Source organism: Rhipicephalus sanguineus, chromosome 4, assembly GCF_013339695.2.
Source record: "Rhipicephalus sanguineus isolate Rsan-2018 chromosome 4, BIME_Rsan_1.4, whole genome shotgun sequence".
NCBI classification, from domain to species: domain Eukaryota; kingdom Metazoa; phylum Arthropoda; class Arachnida; order Ixodida; family Ixodidae; genus Rhipicephalus; species Rhipicephalus sanguineus.
The window spans coordinates 115439932-115459037 of record NC_051179.1 but is presented as its reverse complement, the minus strand read 5'-3'; the positions used below and the strand labels follow the sequence as shown (position 1 = coordinate 115459037).

The window sequence follows — 19106 nt, the reverse complement described above, 5'->3', positions numbered from 1 at the left end:
CCTGACGCCAACAGCACAACTGTGGTCATAAGAGCGGTTGCAGCTTTCCTACAAGCCACTGGACTGGATGCGCGGCTATAGCACTGCACCACCTAGACGGGACTGTACATACTCACCTCTCTTACTTACCGTCGTCATCCATCATTCTTTTTTCTCCCCTTTCCCCACCCCCGGTTTAGAGTAGCAGGCTAGAGCATAATATCGCTCAGGCCGACCTCTCTGCCTTTCTATAAATAAACCTCTCTCTCTCTTTGTCTCATGACGCTAATAGGAGTTTGCAAAGTGGGTTTGGCATCGCAGAATATCATCCATGCTCGAGGTTACTCTCCAGAAATTGCCTCTCGGATGGCAAGAAGCTCTGCGGCCGTTGATGTGGTTTTGTGGTATACTTTGAACCGTCGAGCGATAACCACTTGTGGGATGACAAACACTGCAGCGGAGGTATACAGCGAGGCAGACCCATCGGTGTACACGTGCACAGTACCGCCGCACGTTGTATAAATGTGATGCAAGGTCAGTTGTTTGAGGCCAGTTGATTCAAACGAGAGACTTCTTCGTAATCCCGTGAATCGTGAGACTAACGGGGGTTTAGGGAGAACCCATGAAGGTGTTCCAGGAACAATCGGGGGAGAAAATCTTGATGGTATAACATCGTCATGCCGTAAAACTGCTTTTGAAAAACTGAAGTATGGGTGGGTGGCGGAGCGTACTGATAGGGGATGCTGCCTGTGTCGGGCCAATAAGCGAAGATGCACTCGAGGAGGCTCTGGCTTGCAGAGCTTGTATACACTGATAGGAGAAGCCCGAGCTTCCGCGATAGCTCCATTCGTTGAAGTGTAACGTGGTAGGCCCAGACGTGTTCGCAATCCTTGAGCTTGAATCCTCTCTAGCATGCTCACACAGCTAGGCCTCATGTTTTAGAGCACCGGCATGCTGTATCGTATGTATGCTACGAATAGAGCATGACACAATTGAAGAAGTGACGATTCTGACGGGCCCTATCTTGCTCCTGCCACAGTCCGAAGAACGAGAACAAAGCTCTTCAATTTAGATTTAAAGTGCTGCGGCATGTCTCGACCACGATAGATCTGTCTATGATTACACCAAGGAACTTGTGGTGCGTTACAGCAGGTATCGCTGTTCCATTAATAAATATCAGATATCTTGACATATGTTTGCGCGTGAATGAAAGCAGTGAGTATTTGTCAATTCAAAGAGGTAGCAAGCGCGGGTCTCGCTACCGATCGGACTTAGTGGCCCATGTTTGCGACAGGTCCCAAGTTGAGGTATTATTCAAAGAGTGAGACCCTGACGTCGTAGATATTTAGCTGTGGTCGTCACTACACGTTGTAGTTGAGCACGCAGTTGCGGACGAGTAGCTCCGGATGCCCATATGCATATGTCATCCGCATATGCGCTGACCTTTACCGTGCTGGAAAGTTCTGCTGCTAGTCCAATCATCGTAACGTTGAATAGAGTCGGGCTGAGAACTCCCCCTTAAGGAAAACCGCGGTGAGTATTATATCGATCGGTGTCTCCGTCGCTTGTCGTCATGCAAATGCTACGGTCACTAATATAACAAACGATCCAGGCGTACAGTCATCCGCGGATGTCTAACTCTTCTAGCGCGTCAAGGATAGCATAATGCAGCACATTATCGCAGGCGCCCTTAATGTCTAGGAAGACGGCCGCCACTAGTCTGCGTCGGCTTCTTTCCTCTTCAACGTTGACCATCAAGTCGACCGCACCGTCAATAGCGGATCGACCTCTTCTAAAGCTGTTCATAAATGCAGGATAGGAGGTATTGCTCTTAGAAGCCACTCTAATATTGACAGCACCATCCTTTCCATCACTTTCCCGAAGCATCTGGCCAAGGCAGCACCCGTAACCCTCACTTAATTGCCCTTTGAATAATGCTGTCCGCGCCAAGGCATGACCATGTCCAGAGAAAAACAAACATGCTAGCCGATGTTGCTGCGACGAATTCCTCTATCGCTATGCATATAGCCGTGCGCACCGGCTGGGAGGACAGGGGAGTGGAAATTCTTTTTTAATAATAACATCTTGGGTTTTACGTGCAAGATTACGATATGATTATGGCACACACCGTTGTGAAAGGCTCCAGAAATTTCGGCCACCTGGTGTTCTGTAAGGCTCACTGACATCACACAGTACACGGACGTCTAGCATTTCGCCTCCATCGAAATGCGACCGCCGCTGCCGGGGTTGAGCCGGTCCAGTAGCCGAGCACCGCAACTGCTGTGCGTCCGTGGCTGGCATTTTAATTTTTTTTTTGCAACTTGTAACTTATTCATTTGCAGGCAGCACTTCCAAGCTGGTACATTTCAGTTAAGGTAACCACAAAGAGCCCTTAACAGCTCTGCGTCTAACTATCGAGACTAACTCACCGATACTTAAGCGCGCACAGACAAGGACAAAGAGAGGTGACGACAACACAAGCGCTTACTTCCACCTGACATTTATTTACGAAAATGCATAATATTGCTACGTAGCTAACCCATCAAGAGCCAGATATTCTGCATACAGAAGACGACAAAGAGGACTGGCCTGTCGGTCTGCTGTGGGTGCTGTCCTCCATCTTGACCGATGCTGTGCACATCAGTGCAAATACACTTGTAAATAGTCACGCCTCGTGTCATTTTACGTAACATCTTTGTGGTGGAGGTGCTGGTTGTTCCCTGTACTCATCACGAAGCTCCGCAACGGCCGTATCATCGCGGGTCCGACCATGTCACAAGTTGACGGAATATCGTCGTCACCGCCTGCCCCTCCCGTGGCTTCCACCTACGTAGTCCTACCTCCTGCTCGTGATCCTGGCGTATTCTCCGGACAGGATGGCGTTGACATTGACAAATGGATCAACCTGTATGAACGCATCAGCGCCAGCTATAGGTGGGACCCGACCCTTATGCTCGCCAACGTACTTTTCTACCTTGATGGCCCACCGCGGGTGTGGTTCGAGACGCACGAATCTGACATTACGAGCTGGGAATCCTTCAAAGAGAAGATCCGCGACCTTTTTGGCAACACCGCTGGACGGCAGATGGCTGCGCGGAATCAACTGGCAACTCGAGCACAGACCTCTACGGAATCGTACGTCGCGTACATTCACGACGTCATCGCCCTTTGTCGCCAGGTTGATGAGCACATGCCTGAGTCAGAGAAGGTATCGCATGTGCTGAAAGGTATCGCAGACGATGCCTTCAACCTGCTTGTTTATACCAACGTTGCCACCGTCGAATCAATCATCAAAGAGTGCCGACGGTTTGAACAAGCCAAGAGCCGCCGTATAACTCAGCGATTTACGCGGCTTCCCAACACGGCCGCAACCTCATCTTGTGAAGCCGCTCCCCAGCCGCGCACCTATGACAATGTCACACGCATTGTTCGTCGGGAGATTGAAGCTGCCTGTCCTGCTCCCATTCAACCACCCGTTTTTACGGCACACACCACTGACCCTTCACAGCCATCGGTGGCCCTCATTCAAGCTGTGGTCAGGCAGGAGTTTGCAAACCTCGGCCTTCCTTCAGCATGTCCCCTGACTCGCCCTGTAGTACCGCCTTACTCCCCAGGGAACGCTCGCCGATCCTCTCCTACAGTGCCCTTCCTCAACCCTACGGAATGGCGAACACCCGATGACCAGCCTATCTGCTTTTCCTGTCACCAGCCAGGGCACGTTTCTCGCTATTGCCGTCGCCGCTGGTCAAACCCACCACACCACACCAGACCTACCCTACCTACATGCGCCCTACCACTTCTACACGTTCAGCCGCTGCACCCTCCAATTTCTACTCGTCCTCTCACGTACCTCTCACCAATGACGCTACTTCGCCCGTTCGCCGCTACTCCCGCTCGCCGTCGCCGCAACGCCGCCAGTCCCGCTCTCCGCAGCCTCGACGCTTTCCCTCGCCGACCTTCTCTGGACGCTCGCAGCAGGAAAACTAGATATTGCAGCTTATGGAGGTGAAGCTGCAATACCGTCGACGCCTACAAATCCTCTACTGACGCTGCCCACACACCACAGCCTGCTTGAAGTAAAAGTCGACAATGTTTCTGTGACCGCCCTCGTTGACACAGGCGCGCACCTGTCTATTATGAGCGCCCCTCTACGCCGCCGTTTGCAGAAGATTATGACGCCGTCCACGACACAGGCAATACGTGTTGCCGATGGCGGTACTGTAGAAGTAATCGGAATGTGCACTGCTCGTGTCAGCATTGCCGGTCGTCACACCGTCGTCCTTTTCGCCGTTCTAGCTCGTTGCCCTCATGACCTCATACTTGGCCTTGATTTCCTTTCGGCACACTCGGCCTTAATTGACTGTTCTTCTGGTACACTCAGCCTCGATCTTCCTCTTCTCGCCGATAACTGTGAAAAGCCCGTCAGCCGCTTGAGCCCAACCACTTTTGTTCGCCTGCCACCTCGACCAGTGACGTACGTCTGTTTGTCATCGACCCCTCCAGTTCCCGACGGCGACTACATCGTTACACCTATAACAGACGCACGGCTTACGCGCAATATTACTGTGCCGCATACCATCGCCACCATAGTGGATAACTCCGTCTTCCTTCCGCTCCTCAATTTCGGCCTCATTCCCCAAGTGTTGCCCTACCAGATGTCGCTCGCCCAACTCACAGCTATAACCGACGATGACATCAACGTTGTCGCCGTAACTGCTCCGGACCAAGCTGAAGTCTCACGGTTGCCCGGTTCTGACGCCGCCATTTTTCGAAACATGATTGGATCAGACCTTTCTCCTGATCAGGCCGACGCTCTCTCCCAGGTCTTAGCCTCGTATAGTGACATTTTCGACATCCATGATCGTCCCTTGGGCCAGACTAAGATTGTCACTCACCGAATTAACACCGGTGACTCTGCACCCATCCACCGTAGGCCTTACCGCGTGTCTGCATCAGAGCGAGCAGTGATTCAAAAAGAAGTGGCCAAAATGCTAGCGAAAGATATCATCGAGCCATCGTCTAGCCCTTGGGCCTCCCCCGTGGTATTAGTAAAGAAGAAAGACGGCTCCTGGCGTTTCTGCATTGATTATCGGCACCTCAACAAAATTACCAAGAAAGACGTGTATCCTCTTCCACGTATCGACGACGCACTCGACTGTCTCCATGGCGCCACCTTCTTTTCATCTCTCGACCTCCGATCTGGCTACTGGCAAATTGCTGTAGACGACATGGATCGTGAGAAGACCGCATTCGTTACCCCTGACGGCCTTTACCAATTCAAGGTCATGCCCTTCGGTCTTTGCAACGCTCCAGCAACCTTCGAGAGAATGATGGACACGCTGCTTCAAGGATTTAAATGGTCGACGTGCTTGTGTTACCTGGACGACGTGATCATCTTCTCACCCACCTTCGCAACACACCTTGAACGCCTTTCGACCATTCTATCAATATTCCGACAAGCTGGCCTCCAGCTCAATTCCTCGAAGTGCCACTTCCGTCTTCGTCAAATTACTGTGTTGGGCCACCTCGTTGACGCTTCCGGTGTACGACCAGACCCGGCCAAAGTCCGCGCTGTAACGAACTTCCCCGTTCCTCGCTCTGTCCATGATGTTCGCAGTTTCGTGGGCCTGTGCTCGTACTTTCGCCGTTTCGTGAAAAACTTCGCGGCACTCGCACGCCCACTCACTGACCTTCTCAAACAAGACGTCCCGTTTTGTTGGGGTCCTCTCCAAGCTGACGCCTTTTCTCAGCTAATCACCGCTCTAACGACACCACCCATTCTTGCACATTTTGACCCCGATGCTCCTACAGAAGTGCGCACAGACGCTAGCGGTCACGGCATCGGCGCAGTATTGGCCCAAACGCAGCGGGGCACTGATCGTGTTATTGCGTACGCAAGTCGGCTCCTCTCGAAGTCTGAACGCAACTACTCTATAACAGAACGAGAATGCCTTGCCCTTGTCTGGGCGGTTTCAAAATTCCGCCCTTACTTGTATGGCCGCCCATTCCGTGTCGTGACAGATCATCACGCGCTCTGTTGGCTTTCTTCACTGAAGGACCCTACTGGACGACTTGGTCGGTGGGCGCTGCGTCTTCAGGAGTACTCCTACTCAGTTGCCTACAAGTCTGGACGTCTCCATCTGGACGCCGATTGCTTGTCCCGTTACCCTGTTGAACAGCCAGACGGATCAGTCATCGAGCCTAGCGCCAGCGTCATGTCCATGTCTCAGTTTCTTCAGACTGGTGACGAACAACGTCGCGATGCTTCCTTGCGATCACTCATCGGCCGTCTCGAATCTGCCCCTAACGACGCGTCACTCCGCATGTTCGTCCTCTTGAATTGCACGCTGTACCGTCGTAGCGTTCTGCCCGATGGCCCTGAGTTACTTCTCGTCGTGCCTAAACATCTGCGTTCAACGGTCCTGCATGAGCTTCACGACGAGCCCACTGCCGGCCACTTGGGCATATCTCGCACGTACGACCGTGTCCGGCGCCGCTTCTTTTGGCGCGGTCTCGCCCGGTCCGTTCGACGTTACGTGGCCTCCTGCGATAAATGCCAACGTCGGAAGCGACCTGCCGCACCCCCTGCTGGACTCCTCCACCCGATCTCCATCCCTACCGAACCTTTCTTCCGTGTTGGTGTAGACCTTCTCGGCCCTTTTCCTGAGTCCAACTCTGGCAACAAGTGGGTCGCCGTTGCTATAGACCATGCGACCAGGTACGCCATCACTCGAGCGCTCCCCACCAGCACTGCTACTGACGTTGCCGACTTTTTGCTCCACGACGTCATTCTACACCATGGCGCTCCTCGTCAACTGCTCACCGATCGTGGCCGCGCATTTTTGTCACGAGTAATTGACGATATTTTACGCTCATCCTCAACGCAGCACAAGTTGACTACTTCCTACCATCCCCAAACAAATGGCCTCACCGAGCGCCTAAATCGCACTCTCACGGACATGCTCTCCATGTATGTCTCATCTGACCACCATGACTGGGACCTGGCGCTACCTCACGTGACCTTCGCTTAAAATTCAGCGCGTCATGATACCGCCGGTTACTCACTTTTTTATATGCTCTATGGCCGTGATCCGACGTTACCACTGGACACCCTACTTCCGGATACTACATCTCCGCCGAGCGAATACGCACGGGATGCTGTCGCTCGTGCAGATTACGCGCGTCAGATCGCCCGCTCTAGGCTGTCGGCTTCACAAGCAACCCAGAAGACCCTCTACGACAGCAGGCATGTCGACGTTCATTTCTCGCCTGGTTCCCTCGTTCTCCTGTGCTGCCCAGTTCGTCGTGTTGGCCTGTCCGAGAAGTTGTTATCCCGCTACATGGGTCCATACCGTATCGTCCGCCAGGTAACGGACGTCGCCTACGAGATCGTTCCCGTCTCGGAGACTAACCCGCCTGCAAACACGCCCAGTGACGTAGTGCACGTCAGTCGGCTCAAACAATACCGCCCTCCTTCTGAAGAACATGTTTAAAGTGCACCGAGACGGCGCTTTTACCGCCGGGGGTTATGCTACGTAGCTAACCCATCAAGAGCCAGATATTCTGCATACAGAAGACGACAAAGAGGACTGGCCTGTCGGTCTGCTGTGGGTGCTGTCCTCCATCTTGACCGATGCTGTGCACATCAGTGCAAATACACTTGTAAATAGTCACGCCTCGTGTCATTTTACGTAACAATATGAACTCTTTTTTTCATGACGTCACAAAATCGTACTGCTGATATTAAGCATCAGGAGCCATTTGTACCGTGCGTATCAGAAGTAGTATACGAGGTCCCATTATCATGCGGCTTCAGCTACATCGGCCAGACTGGTAGGTGTCTGAACCAAAGACTCATGGAACACAAGAGGAAGGTGGGGAACTATCGTGATGGCAATCTTTCGGTGCATTGTCATGAGTGTGGGTTGAAGAATGGCAGGTCTTGTAAACCAGTATATGATATGTGTAGGGTGGTAGCTAGAAATAGAAGCCAAGATGTGAGGGAGATAATAGAGGCGGATTTGATTGCAAAGGCGGGTCAGTCATGCGTAAGCGCACCGTCTATTTTCTTGTCGTCGAAAGAAACACGGTTTCTCAGCACGTTCACGTAATATCAGCAGTATGATTTTGTGACGTCATGAAAAAAAGAGTTCATATTATGCATTTTCGTAAATAAATGTCAGTTGGAAGTAAGCGCTTGTGTTGTCGTCACCTCTCTTTGTCCTTGTCTATACGCGCTTAAGTATCCGTGATGGAAAACCAACTAGCCCAAAAATCAGTGCTCCTTGGGACTGTCTCCTTATTCGAAGTACCTGCCCCTTTTTCACAGTGAAATTATGTTTGTCCTACCTCCGCCTCTAGAAACAGTAATCCACCTAAAGACGGATCGTCACTATTTATTATATACATTGTATTTGACTTTTTATAAGTAAATTAAATAGGATGAAAATAACACCCATAAATCGCACAGAAAGAGCAGCGGACGTATTGGTTGGTTTTCGTCAAATTGTTTGACTGCGTGTGCAGTTTTGTTAGATATCTGCTTAGCGTGCCGCTTAGCTGCAGTCCCTTTGTGTGCAGCAGGCGTCTCATACATGCAGCCCGCGGACGTTTCGCAGACGGCCCGTCCCGCACATGAATGTTTTCGTCCCGTATTTTTTTCGTAATAAGCATGTTCATGACCTAGGCAGGCGTGACTACTGTTCGTGCGGCATGCGTTAAAAGATAAAAGTGTAACAAAAACTACATTTCAGAATCGGCTTCAAGATTTCCAGATTTCATTCACTCTCGAGATCAGTATGGATATGGTTCTCGAAACCTGACGTCGAATACCCTCCCGTAATGACCCGTAGATGAGATATGGGAAATGTCTTCTGTGAAATGGCAGCGTTAATGATATTTTGTTCAAGCTAACCCCCCCCTCCCTCCGCACCGCTCCAACCTTCTTCACCATACCGGCCCCTCAGGAGCATAAATTTCGCGACTGTGGCCCTCTAGCTGAGTTCAGATTGAAAAGCCTGTTATATAGCGTTGATATTGCAGTAAGCAGTTACCACAATGCATTAACGAATGAGCACTCAAATGCGCACGCGCCTCGTCTTATGTAAAATAAATTCTCCGAATCCACGACCTCTCCAGTGGGCTCTAATAGGCGTGACATCCAATGACTCAGTTTTTGTAGCACACACGCATTTGCGAAGGCATGTACGACTAGCCTACTCATTATCGGTTATACAAGCGCATTTAAGTACTTGCTCCTCTTGTCCAGCATTCTAGTAGTACTTTAGAATATCCGCGTCACTCCTGTCACTGTCTGTAAATCGATTAACCGAAATGATTTAATCGATAAACACAATTAAATTAAAGGTAAGCATCGGCAACGACTAATCATCTTGCGGGAAAACTTTCATCGATTAATCGATGCAGGAATCGAGCCCAGGCATACTGCATGGCAGTCAGGTATTCTACTACAGAGTCACGCCAGGTTTGAAATCTGCTTTGGCAAAATATTCGACAGATCCCACGTACCGTGGCAGTTGATGTTATGCGAAGCATGCGGCGGGAAGGTGACTGTGGCGTAATTTTTTTTATTGGGCGAAACATTACGAAATAGTGCTAAGGATTTGTATAAATTTTACACGCACACATATATGCCGAAGAGCCGCATATGTGTTATAAACCAGTTGTTTACAGTTGGGTAAGGCTGCCAACGGCAACGTGGGTATAGCGGTAAGCTGATATGTAGTGCTTATACTTGTCTGTTATCGTGGAGAAAGTACGCACGCTTCACGAACCCGTGTGCATGTGTGGAAGGGGTTCCTAACAGTTCTTGAACAAGGTCATCATCACCGTGATCAGTGAGCACTAGACGCTGCTCATGACCTGTTATTAGATCCGGTCGCGATCGCTGTGGCGAGGGGTCCATGTGTAGTGAAGTATGAGTTATAGTACAGCTGTTAGAAATCGTGGATGCCTCGGTCATTTCGTCGACAAATCCTCTGTCTATAGAGCTGGCGACATGTCGGAATCAGAAGTCAGCCATCGCGTTGGTTAGTTTTAGGCCGTTGAGGCTGCTAGGCCTGGATAGGGCTACGTAGACCAACATCAGTGGATGGCGCTTGTCGTATTCGTAGGCTACCTGGGCGTATGTGACCTACGTAGCCTAGTCTGCAAAGCGGCTGCCAATCAATCTGTCATCATCCTCGGTCAGCATGAGGCCATCGCCTAGCCTCGTAAGAAATGAAGAGAACACTGCGTCGTTCTGGCGGACTAAGTGAGCCTTACGCTGCGATGATGTGAATATCATACGTAACTTTCATTAATGTATTCCTCCGGGGTCGAGCAATGCTTCAATATAGCTTGCTGAATCACAGGAATACAAATTTAATGCTTATAGACTGCTATAAAAGCGGAGCCAACACTGGAACCACGGACGTTAATCTGATATGACGCCTGTACTGTAGGTCTACATTTGTAGTGTTTATTGCTTTCTTGCAAAATTAGATACCCAGCACCACAACCACAACTGACGTTGCACCGACATCACGCCTGCATAGGCTTTTCCAAACCAGTTTGTAGACCTGGCGTGGCTTTGTGGCAGAATACCTGATTGCCACGCAGAATGCATAGGTTCGATTCCTGCTTGGATCCGGATTTTAGATGCGAAGCATCTTATGGCGGAGTTCAAACCGGTGGTGGTTGTGGTGGTCTGCGGCGTGGCCACCCTTACTGCGCATGCGCGAACCCTTTCCACACACCTCCTCTCCCACTTTCCCCTCTCCCCTCCCCTTTCCCACTTTCTGCCTCTCCACTTCCCCTCTGAAACGCGGGCTCGACGTGCCGAAACGCTGCTTCGCATCGCCTCATGGTCCCCTTTAGCGGAGATGGTGTGATTTTTATTCTTTCCATTCGTCGGGTCAACGCTGCCGATGTCGGCTTTTCTTAACGCTCTCGCATTTAAATTACCAATGTCTGTTCTCGCCGTTTCTGGGTAGATATAGACTGTCAATCACCTGTGGCGCATACCCACACCGCGGCCGGTGGTTAACGGGTATGTGCCACACGTGTCTGGAGGAAAGGTTTTGACGACGCACGCGACAGAATTTTCACGTTATTCATGTCACGACCACACAGTCATATTCGTCAAGTCCTCTTACCCTCCCACGATAATTTTGATCTACACCAAGTTAAGGAGGCGATCACGAGAGCACTCAGACGTAGGTGGCTAGATAGATAGATAGATAGATAGATAGATAGATAGATAGATAGATAGATAGATAGATAGATAGATAGATAGATAGAAAAGCTCAAAGTGCCGGAGGTTCGCTAAGAAATGCTTCGCATTTAAAACACCCTATGCAAGCGTAATGTCGGTGCAACGTCAATTGTGTGGTGCTGGCTATCTAATATTATAACAAAGCAATAAGTGCTACATATGTACTGCTACGATGCAGGCGTCATGTCAGGTTAACGTTTGTGCTTCCAGTATTGGCTCCGCTTTTATAGCAGTATAATAATCATTACATTTGTATGCCTATGATTCAGCAAACTTTATTCAAGCGTTTCTCGACGCCGGATGAATACGCTAACGAAAGTTGCGTATCATATTCACATGATCGCACCGTAAAGTGCACTTCGTTTCGCTGATACTGACGCATGTGTTATAACGTGAGTGCTGACGTTACGTCAGACTATAAGTCACTCTTTAAACGCCAGTGCTGTCGACGTGCCTGGTAAGCCCACGATGTGCACACAACTACTACACTTACAAAAATACGTCGATCCACCTCTTAATGCTTGACTCAAAGCAAAAAAACAAATGCAGCATACAACTACTCGCTGACTGCTTCACATGAAACCGATACCCACAAGGTGTGGTATCTGCCGAATTCTTATACTTGGGAAAGCAACCTGATACCGTCCGGTCAAGTCTGCAGGCGGAAGAGAGTAGACACGATCCTTCGATAGTGGAAGCAACGTAAAGGCGGCAGCTTCACTGCCTCCTGAATAATCCTGATGGCACGTCGACTGAATGCAAGAGAAGCTTCCGGCACGAATGACGCACCCCAAATTCACACCTTTCAGTTGTATTGTTTGAGCTGTCTTTGCATGAGTCCTCCAAGCGAGATATTTATGTCTATCCTACTTTCTGACCCCGCACAACCCACCCGCGTCGGGAACAGCGTCTCGCGAGATACGTGTCCCGATCTCACGATCATCCGCGGTACTGGAGCGGTCATATCTAGTGGGCCCTTAGACGAGACTCTTGGTAGCGACCACTACATCGTCGCAACCGTCCTTCCTCTCGCCAGTTCGCGCCGTCCTGAGCGTAGAGTTCGTATAACAAATTGGGCTAAATTTCGAGAACTTCGGACTGCCAGTCCAGAAGTTGATGGCTACGACGACTGGCTCGCGGCCCTTACGGCTGACCTCGAAGCCACCACGCGGTCGATCACCACTACGCCTATCAATCCCGACGTCGACCCGCACCTGCTCCACTTGTGGGACGCTAGAAGGGGATTGACGAAGCGTTGGAAGCGGCAGCGCCTGAATCGTAGACTGAAACTTCGGATTGCGCGTATCACGCGAGAAGCGCAGGAATACGCCCAGACTCTCACGAGTAACAACTGGAGGGGATTTTGCAACAGGCTGTCCGGCACCCTCAGTACTGCTAAGACATGGAGCATTCTCCGAGCACTTATAGACCCCTCGGGCACCAAGACGCAGACACAAAAGCGGTTGCACGTCCTTACCCACTCGTTTCGAGACTCTCCCGACTGCCTTCTGCAGGAACTGCAGGCGCGCTATATTCCTTCTGGAGCGAGTCCCCAGTACCACCCGTACCCGTACGTCACAGATATGCCCAACGCTCTGGATGCCGAAATCACGATTCAAGAGGTCCGCTCCGTGTTAGAGGACATCCGCAAGAATTCAGCGCCGGGTATGGACCACATCCGATACACGACGCTTCGAAACCTGAACGACGCAGATCTTACGCACCTGGTGAACACGTTTAACGAGCACTGGCGAAACGGCACGCTACCCCAGTCATGGCGACATGCGGATATTTCCCTCATCCCAAAACCGGGGAAGCCCATCTCCATCGCAAATCTCAGACCGGTCTCACTCACATCATGTATAGGAAAGCTCATGGAGCACGTTGTCCTGCGACGCCTGCAGCCGTTTCTGGAAGGCAAATCTTTTTTCTCGGATACGCAGTTTGGCTTTCGCCCTCACTTTTCAACGCAAGACGTGTTACTCCAGTTGAAAGAGCAGGTCTTGGGTCCATCGCAGGGGGCTCAAACCCGCGCTTTGCTTGCGCTGGACCTTAAGTCGGCCTTCGACAATGTGGAGCACGACCTCATTCTCAGCAACCTCGCCGAATCACGCTGCGGAGTTCGAGTTTATAACTACGTCCGAGCTTTCCTTCGCGACCGTACCGCAACAATTGGTATAGGCCCTCATCGCTCCGGTATCATACACCTGCCGGGCAGAGGCACGCCTCAAGGGGCTGTGATCTCGCCAGCACTCTTTAACATTGCTATGTCAGGTCTTCCCAAACAACTTCAGCAAGTTGAGGATCTGCACTATGCCATCTATGCCGACGATATCACATTGTGGACGTTTCGGGGTTCTGACGGTGCCATTCAAGACCGGCTTCAACAAGCAGTCGAGGTCGTATCAGACTATGCTCGACAGGGCGGCCTCACTTGTGCCCCGAACAAGTCTGAGCTCCTTGTCTTCCGTGGCCGCAGCAAGGATCCCCCACCCCACATCAATGTACTCGTCGAAGGGACACTCATCCCTCAGGTAGAGCGAGCACGCATCCTCGGACTTTACGTTCAAGCAGATGGCAGGGCTAGACACACCATCTCTCTACTCTCACGCCAGACGGAACAGGTCATCGCCATGCTCCGACGCGTAAGCAATCGACGCTCGGGCCTCGGTGAGCGGGACATGCTTCGACTAGTAGACGCGTGCATTCTAAGCCGCTTTAGTTACCACCTTCCCTTTCACCGGTTAACGCAAGGACAACGTGAACGAGTAGACACGCTCATCCGTAAGGCCATCAAGGTCGCGTTGGGGGTTCCGCACTATACTTCTACGCAGCGCCTTTTGTCGCTAGGAGTGCACAATACCCTCGATGAAGTGCTCGAGGCCCAGTGGATTAGTCAGCGCCAACGCCTCCTTCTCACTCCAACGGGTAGACAGCTACTAACCCGCCTGGGTCACCCAGTGCCCCCTGCACCTCCGGAAACACAGGGGACTTCCGTGCCGCTCCAAATAGCTCGAGTACTTCGCGTGCATCCCCTACCACGCAACATGCACCCTGATCGCAACACCGGTCGTCGGCGGGCACGAGTGAGATACCTAAACCGCACTCTCAGCGAGGTTGAGGAGGATAGGGTCTATTACACGGATGCGGCTTGCATGGCAAACGTGCACACGGCAGTGGTGGTTAGCGGCACTCATGAGATTGTAAGTGCTGCCTCGATCTCCTCACCATGCTCAGCCACCGACTCGGGCGAGGTTCTGGCGGTTACCCTGGCCATCCAACACACCTTGAGCCTCCCCGCGGAAACGTACTACATAATCACCGATTCGCAAGCGGCATGTCGGGCTTTCCTAACAGGTCGCGGCATTCCCGAAACCTCATATTCTATTCTTTTACGTACATCCAAAGTTGCATCAGACATCAGCCACACAATACACCTGCTCTGGACTCCTGGTCATGCCTCACTGCCGGGTAATGAACGCGCTCATGCGGCCGCTCGAGAACTCACCCTCCGAGCAGCCCCGCGCAGTGAGGCGGCCAACACAGAGCTAGGTTCCCCACTTCTCACTTATCACGAGGTCACACAGCATTACATACGCCAACGACAGCGATACCAACCACCACCAGCGCCCTTCACACGAGAGGAGGCTGTCACACTTCGCCGACTGCAGACCCGAACATTTCCAAATCTGCACTTCCTGCACAAATTATATCCGACTCGCTATACCAACACCTGTCCAGGATGTCGAGCCATCCCCACAACATTTCACGTCACCGTAGAGTGCACCGCTGCCTACTTCCCTCCCCTCCCACCAATCCTTCGGTCCACCCGTACCCCAGAGCAGTGGGAAGGCATCCTTCGCGAAGGCGCCCCCGAGGTCTGTCGGGCGCTCGTCCAGCGGGCCCGGGCTATCGCAGAGGTTGCCATAGGAGTCCCGGAATAGGGACCCTCCCCGTTTTCTTTAAATTTTAATAAAGGAATGTTTTCATCATCTACGACAATTTTCTAGAGCGCAGGTTAAATTGGGACCTGTTTATTTTTTAATCGCTTTCGCAGCTATCAAAGCAGCTTCTCAACACTAGGTTTTCATTTCTATTGACGCAGTCAGTGATTAAACCCACACAGGTCACCCACATAAAACCACACAAGTTCTTTCTCAATTGATTCTTGTTTTTCATGATGCGAGTCATGAGTTCAGCCACATCATAGCTGCATTGATGGACGCACCAGACAGCAATGCTATTCTTTTAACTAGTCATTTAATAGGCAAACAAAATCCGCAGAATGTTTTCTGTATGTGAACCCATAGGTGAGGTTATACTACGCGTTCTCGAGCGAAGTTGACATTTCAGCTCGGAAAGTGCAAACTCGCGCGGTGGCCTTAAATTACTATTAGGTTAACTTGAAGAATGCTGTCAGTAATTACCTTCAGAACTATGCACGAACCAAATGAAAGAAATAAGAAAAACATTGAGAACATATGAGTGTTCTTTTTTTCGGCCCTGCTCGAAATAAGGCACTAAGAACGTTATCATACCGAAGCGCTAAATATCTGTGGGTCTTTTTTCTGCAAAAACTTTATAAAAATTGATATCGATGTGGTCTGGAAAATCACCGTTGCCACACCGGCGCATTCTTGTTACTTACGGTAGAAGCTGTTGGCCTCCGCCTTAGAGACCAATGCCTGTGGTGTTCGACTAGTTCCCGATTAGTTCCACATCCAACGTCACCTCGGAGCTTGTTTTATAATGTGATGGCACGGTGGGGGGGGGGGGGTGTGGCAGAGGAGAGAAAAACGATTCTGGCGGATCCCACGCATTGCGAGAATCGATTTCATGCGAAGCAGTCAGCGAGTAGCAGCATATGCCCGATTTTTCGCTTTGAACCAAGCGTTACTCGGTAGCTCGACGTCATTAGTAGTTGTGCGCATATCGTTGGCCTGTCAGGCACGTCTACTACAATAGTGTGCAATAGCAGAGCCCTTTAATATTTCTTATGGTCACGAATTATGGTCACAGGGGGGGGGGAACTGTACACAACACGAGGACAAGGACGGGACGACAATGAACTTTGTCCTGATTTTGATTTCAAACTGGCGCGGCCGCTTTTTGTTGTAGTAACAAACTTCAGTGCAGACTACGTGCTCCGTTCTACTTCTCTTGTAATAACATAAAGCAGCGCTGCCAGTCCAATATTGGGCAGGTTTGTATAAAAACTCACTGTTTCGCCACAAGGACGAAGGAAAGAATGTGACAGCAACAAATTGGAATGTTATAAGAAGTAAGGCTAGCAGATCACTCTTTTGGGTCCGATGTCGCGTAACTCAAGAAAACGCATGTTTAAGAGGATACGGCCGTTCCAAGGAGCAAAGCGGTCTTCGTGCGGTCAGTTCTCGAAACGAGAAGTGAGCGCTGAGAACACACCAAGTTTACGAGCCGTCTCCTGATGTCTGTCGAGGTAGCGCGTGGCCAGCGTTCGCGACCACGCCCTTATCAGCAAAGTTCGCAGCAAAGTTTGCTCGATCAGGAGATCTAGCGACAAAGCCACCACCCTCCCAGCGGCGCCCCTTCATGCTCCTTAGCGGGGCGTTTCCTCTCAAATTGACGATGCATCGACACCAGGCCTCGCACGCGAGGCGATGTTATCGCATGTGCTTTTTGTGCGACGGAGATGGCCGGCTTTTTAGATGCGAAGTATCTTATGGCGGAGTTCAAACCGGTGGTGGTGGTGTGCGGCGTGACCACCCTTACTGCGCATGCGCGAACCCTCTCCACACACCTCCTCTCCCACTTCCCCTCTCCCCTCCCCCTCTCCACTTCCCCTCTGAAACGCGGGCTCGACATGCCGAAACGCTGCTTCGCATCGCCTCATGGTCCCCTTTAGCGGAGAATGTGTGATTTTTCATTACTCCTTCAGCCGTGCTGGCGCGCTTTTACTAGAACATACAATGCGCTGGGTGATGTTTTCGATTTGGACTTTATAAAGAGCATGACGGCGATGGCAAAAGCCCGCCGACAGTGTCCATGACATTTCATGTACCTAAAGAAATGATGAAATTACCTCGTTAAAGAAGACGCACAGCCTTGGGCAAGTGAAGCCGCGAGACATCTCACCTTTTGTTTTGGGGCTCCCCTGGTACGACATTCTTGGGCGACTCTGTGAAGTTCTGTCAAATTCCTCGCCGTCAGTGACAGCCAACATCCCAAGGAAGAAAAATGGAGCGCTGTTGCTTCGCCAATCCCCGACGAAGCGCCTGCGTGGCAGCACTGCAGTATTAGTTCCTTAAGATGGAACAGAGCGACTCATAGAAAATAAGTTTCTATAGAAAATGGCCGACACAGAGATGTAAGTGATAAGGTGCTCCTAGCGCCTTAGCATTTGATCATATAAATTTCTTGGCGCTTTTTCGCATCCCTCCCCAGTATAAGGTACAGCCTACGAGATCAATCGGGTTAACTTCGTGGCCGATTTCCTTTTCTTTATTTCGTAAAGCTTGGAAATAAGACAACTGCGCCAACATTGATTCCAAGATATCTCCGTCAAAAGAGCGACTGATGGACACGTAAACTTCTTTTTAGAGGCAGAGTTATACTTAGCAGTTCCTCCTGTCGTCTTCACCTTCAGATTGAGACGATAGGGCAGGACGGCAGCACCAAAACAGATAAACAGACAGAGAGAGAGAGAGATACAGAACGAAAAACGGAAGCGATAAATGTAGAGGGACTGAAAGACAGTGAAGAAAGAGAAAGAACGAAGAAGAAACAGAAGGAGAGAAACAAGGAAGGCCGCCCAGCTCCGCTCTGCCTTCAGGCTTGGCACCACGAGTGCGAAGCTGCCATATCTATCTATCTATCTATCTATCTATCTATCTATCTATCTATCTATCTATCTATCTATCTATCTATCTATCTATCTATCTATCTATCTATCTATCTATCTATCTATCTATCTATCTCTCTTTCTCTCTCTCTCTCTCTCTCTCTCTCTCTCTCTCTCTCTATATATATATATATATATATATATATATATATATATATATATATACATGTGTGTGTGTGTGTGTGTGTATTTCATTTTGCCACAACATACGTGGGTCACTTGGTATATACAGAAGTCAGTGGTGTCGCAGTTTTACAGAAAAAGATGCGATGAGGTCGCAGCAGTCGATTTCGGTGACGTAGCTGTCCGCCTCTGCCGCCCCCGGTGTCCGTCGCAGCTGTAGCGCACAATGAGAAAAAAGAAAACCTGGGTTCGAGCGAGATTTTAGGCTTGAACCCACGCAATTTGCCTGGCAGTCCAGCGTTCTACCATGGAGCCACACCTGTGCTTCAGGCTTCCTCGCAAAAACGGCATATAGAGGCGTCATGTCGGGCGAGGAACCACATTCACAGATCTAATATTGCGTGGCGGAAGAGTTATATGACCCCAAGCGTCACACCATGTAACGAGCGGGTCGTTTAAAGCTTCCCACCCATACGGAGGGCTCAGTCGTAATTCTTCACCGTCATCAGCCACAGAATCAACAGATACGAAAGCGCATAAAGCCCTACAGACGCGCCGCGGGTCTCTCGCTTCTGTGCTAAATGACGAATAATGCCATAGTGGGTACTTCACTACTTTGCAAAACGACGATGATTTATGGCGTACTGGGCACCTTCCAACTGTACCAGCAACTGTACTTACAAGAGACTTACGAAGGCCGCTCCTCCAACTTTCATGGTTACTGTGTAGTGTGTTCCGCGCAGGCCTCGTTTTTTTTATACACATAAGTCACTACTACACAGCACTGAACCATATGCTGCCTGAATACAGTGTCTGTGGTACTTCGCTGCTCATCAGTAGCTCTCGGGC

The 19106-nt window shown here is 50.5% G+C and overlaps 1 protein-coding gene across 1 annotated transcript in view; it reads right to left on the bottom strand.

Annotated features, from left to right (window-relative positions):
• Nucleotides 1-19106, bottom strand: part of LOC119391529 (glucose 1-dehydrogenase 2) — an 85281-nt gene that overhangs the window by 47227 nt on the left and 18948 nt on the right. Inside the window, exon 2 of the mRNA XM_037659207.2 lies at nt 17369-17508. Coding sequence (XP_037515135.1) covers nt 17369-17508 — 140 coding nt within the window. The remainder of the gene's footprint in view (nt 1-17368; nt 17509-19106) is intronic.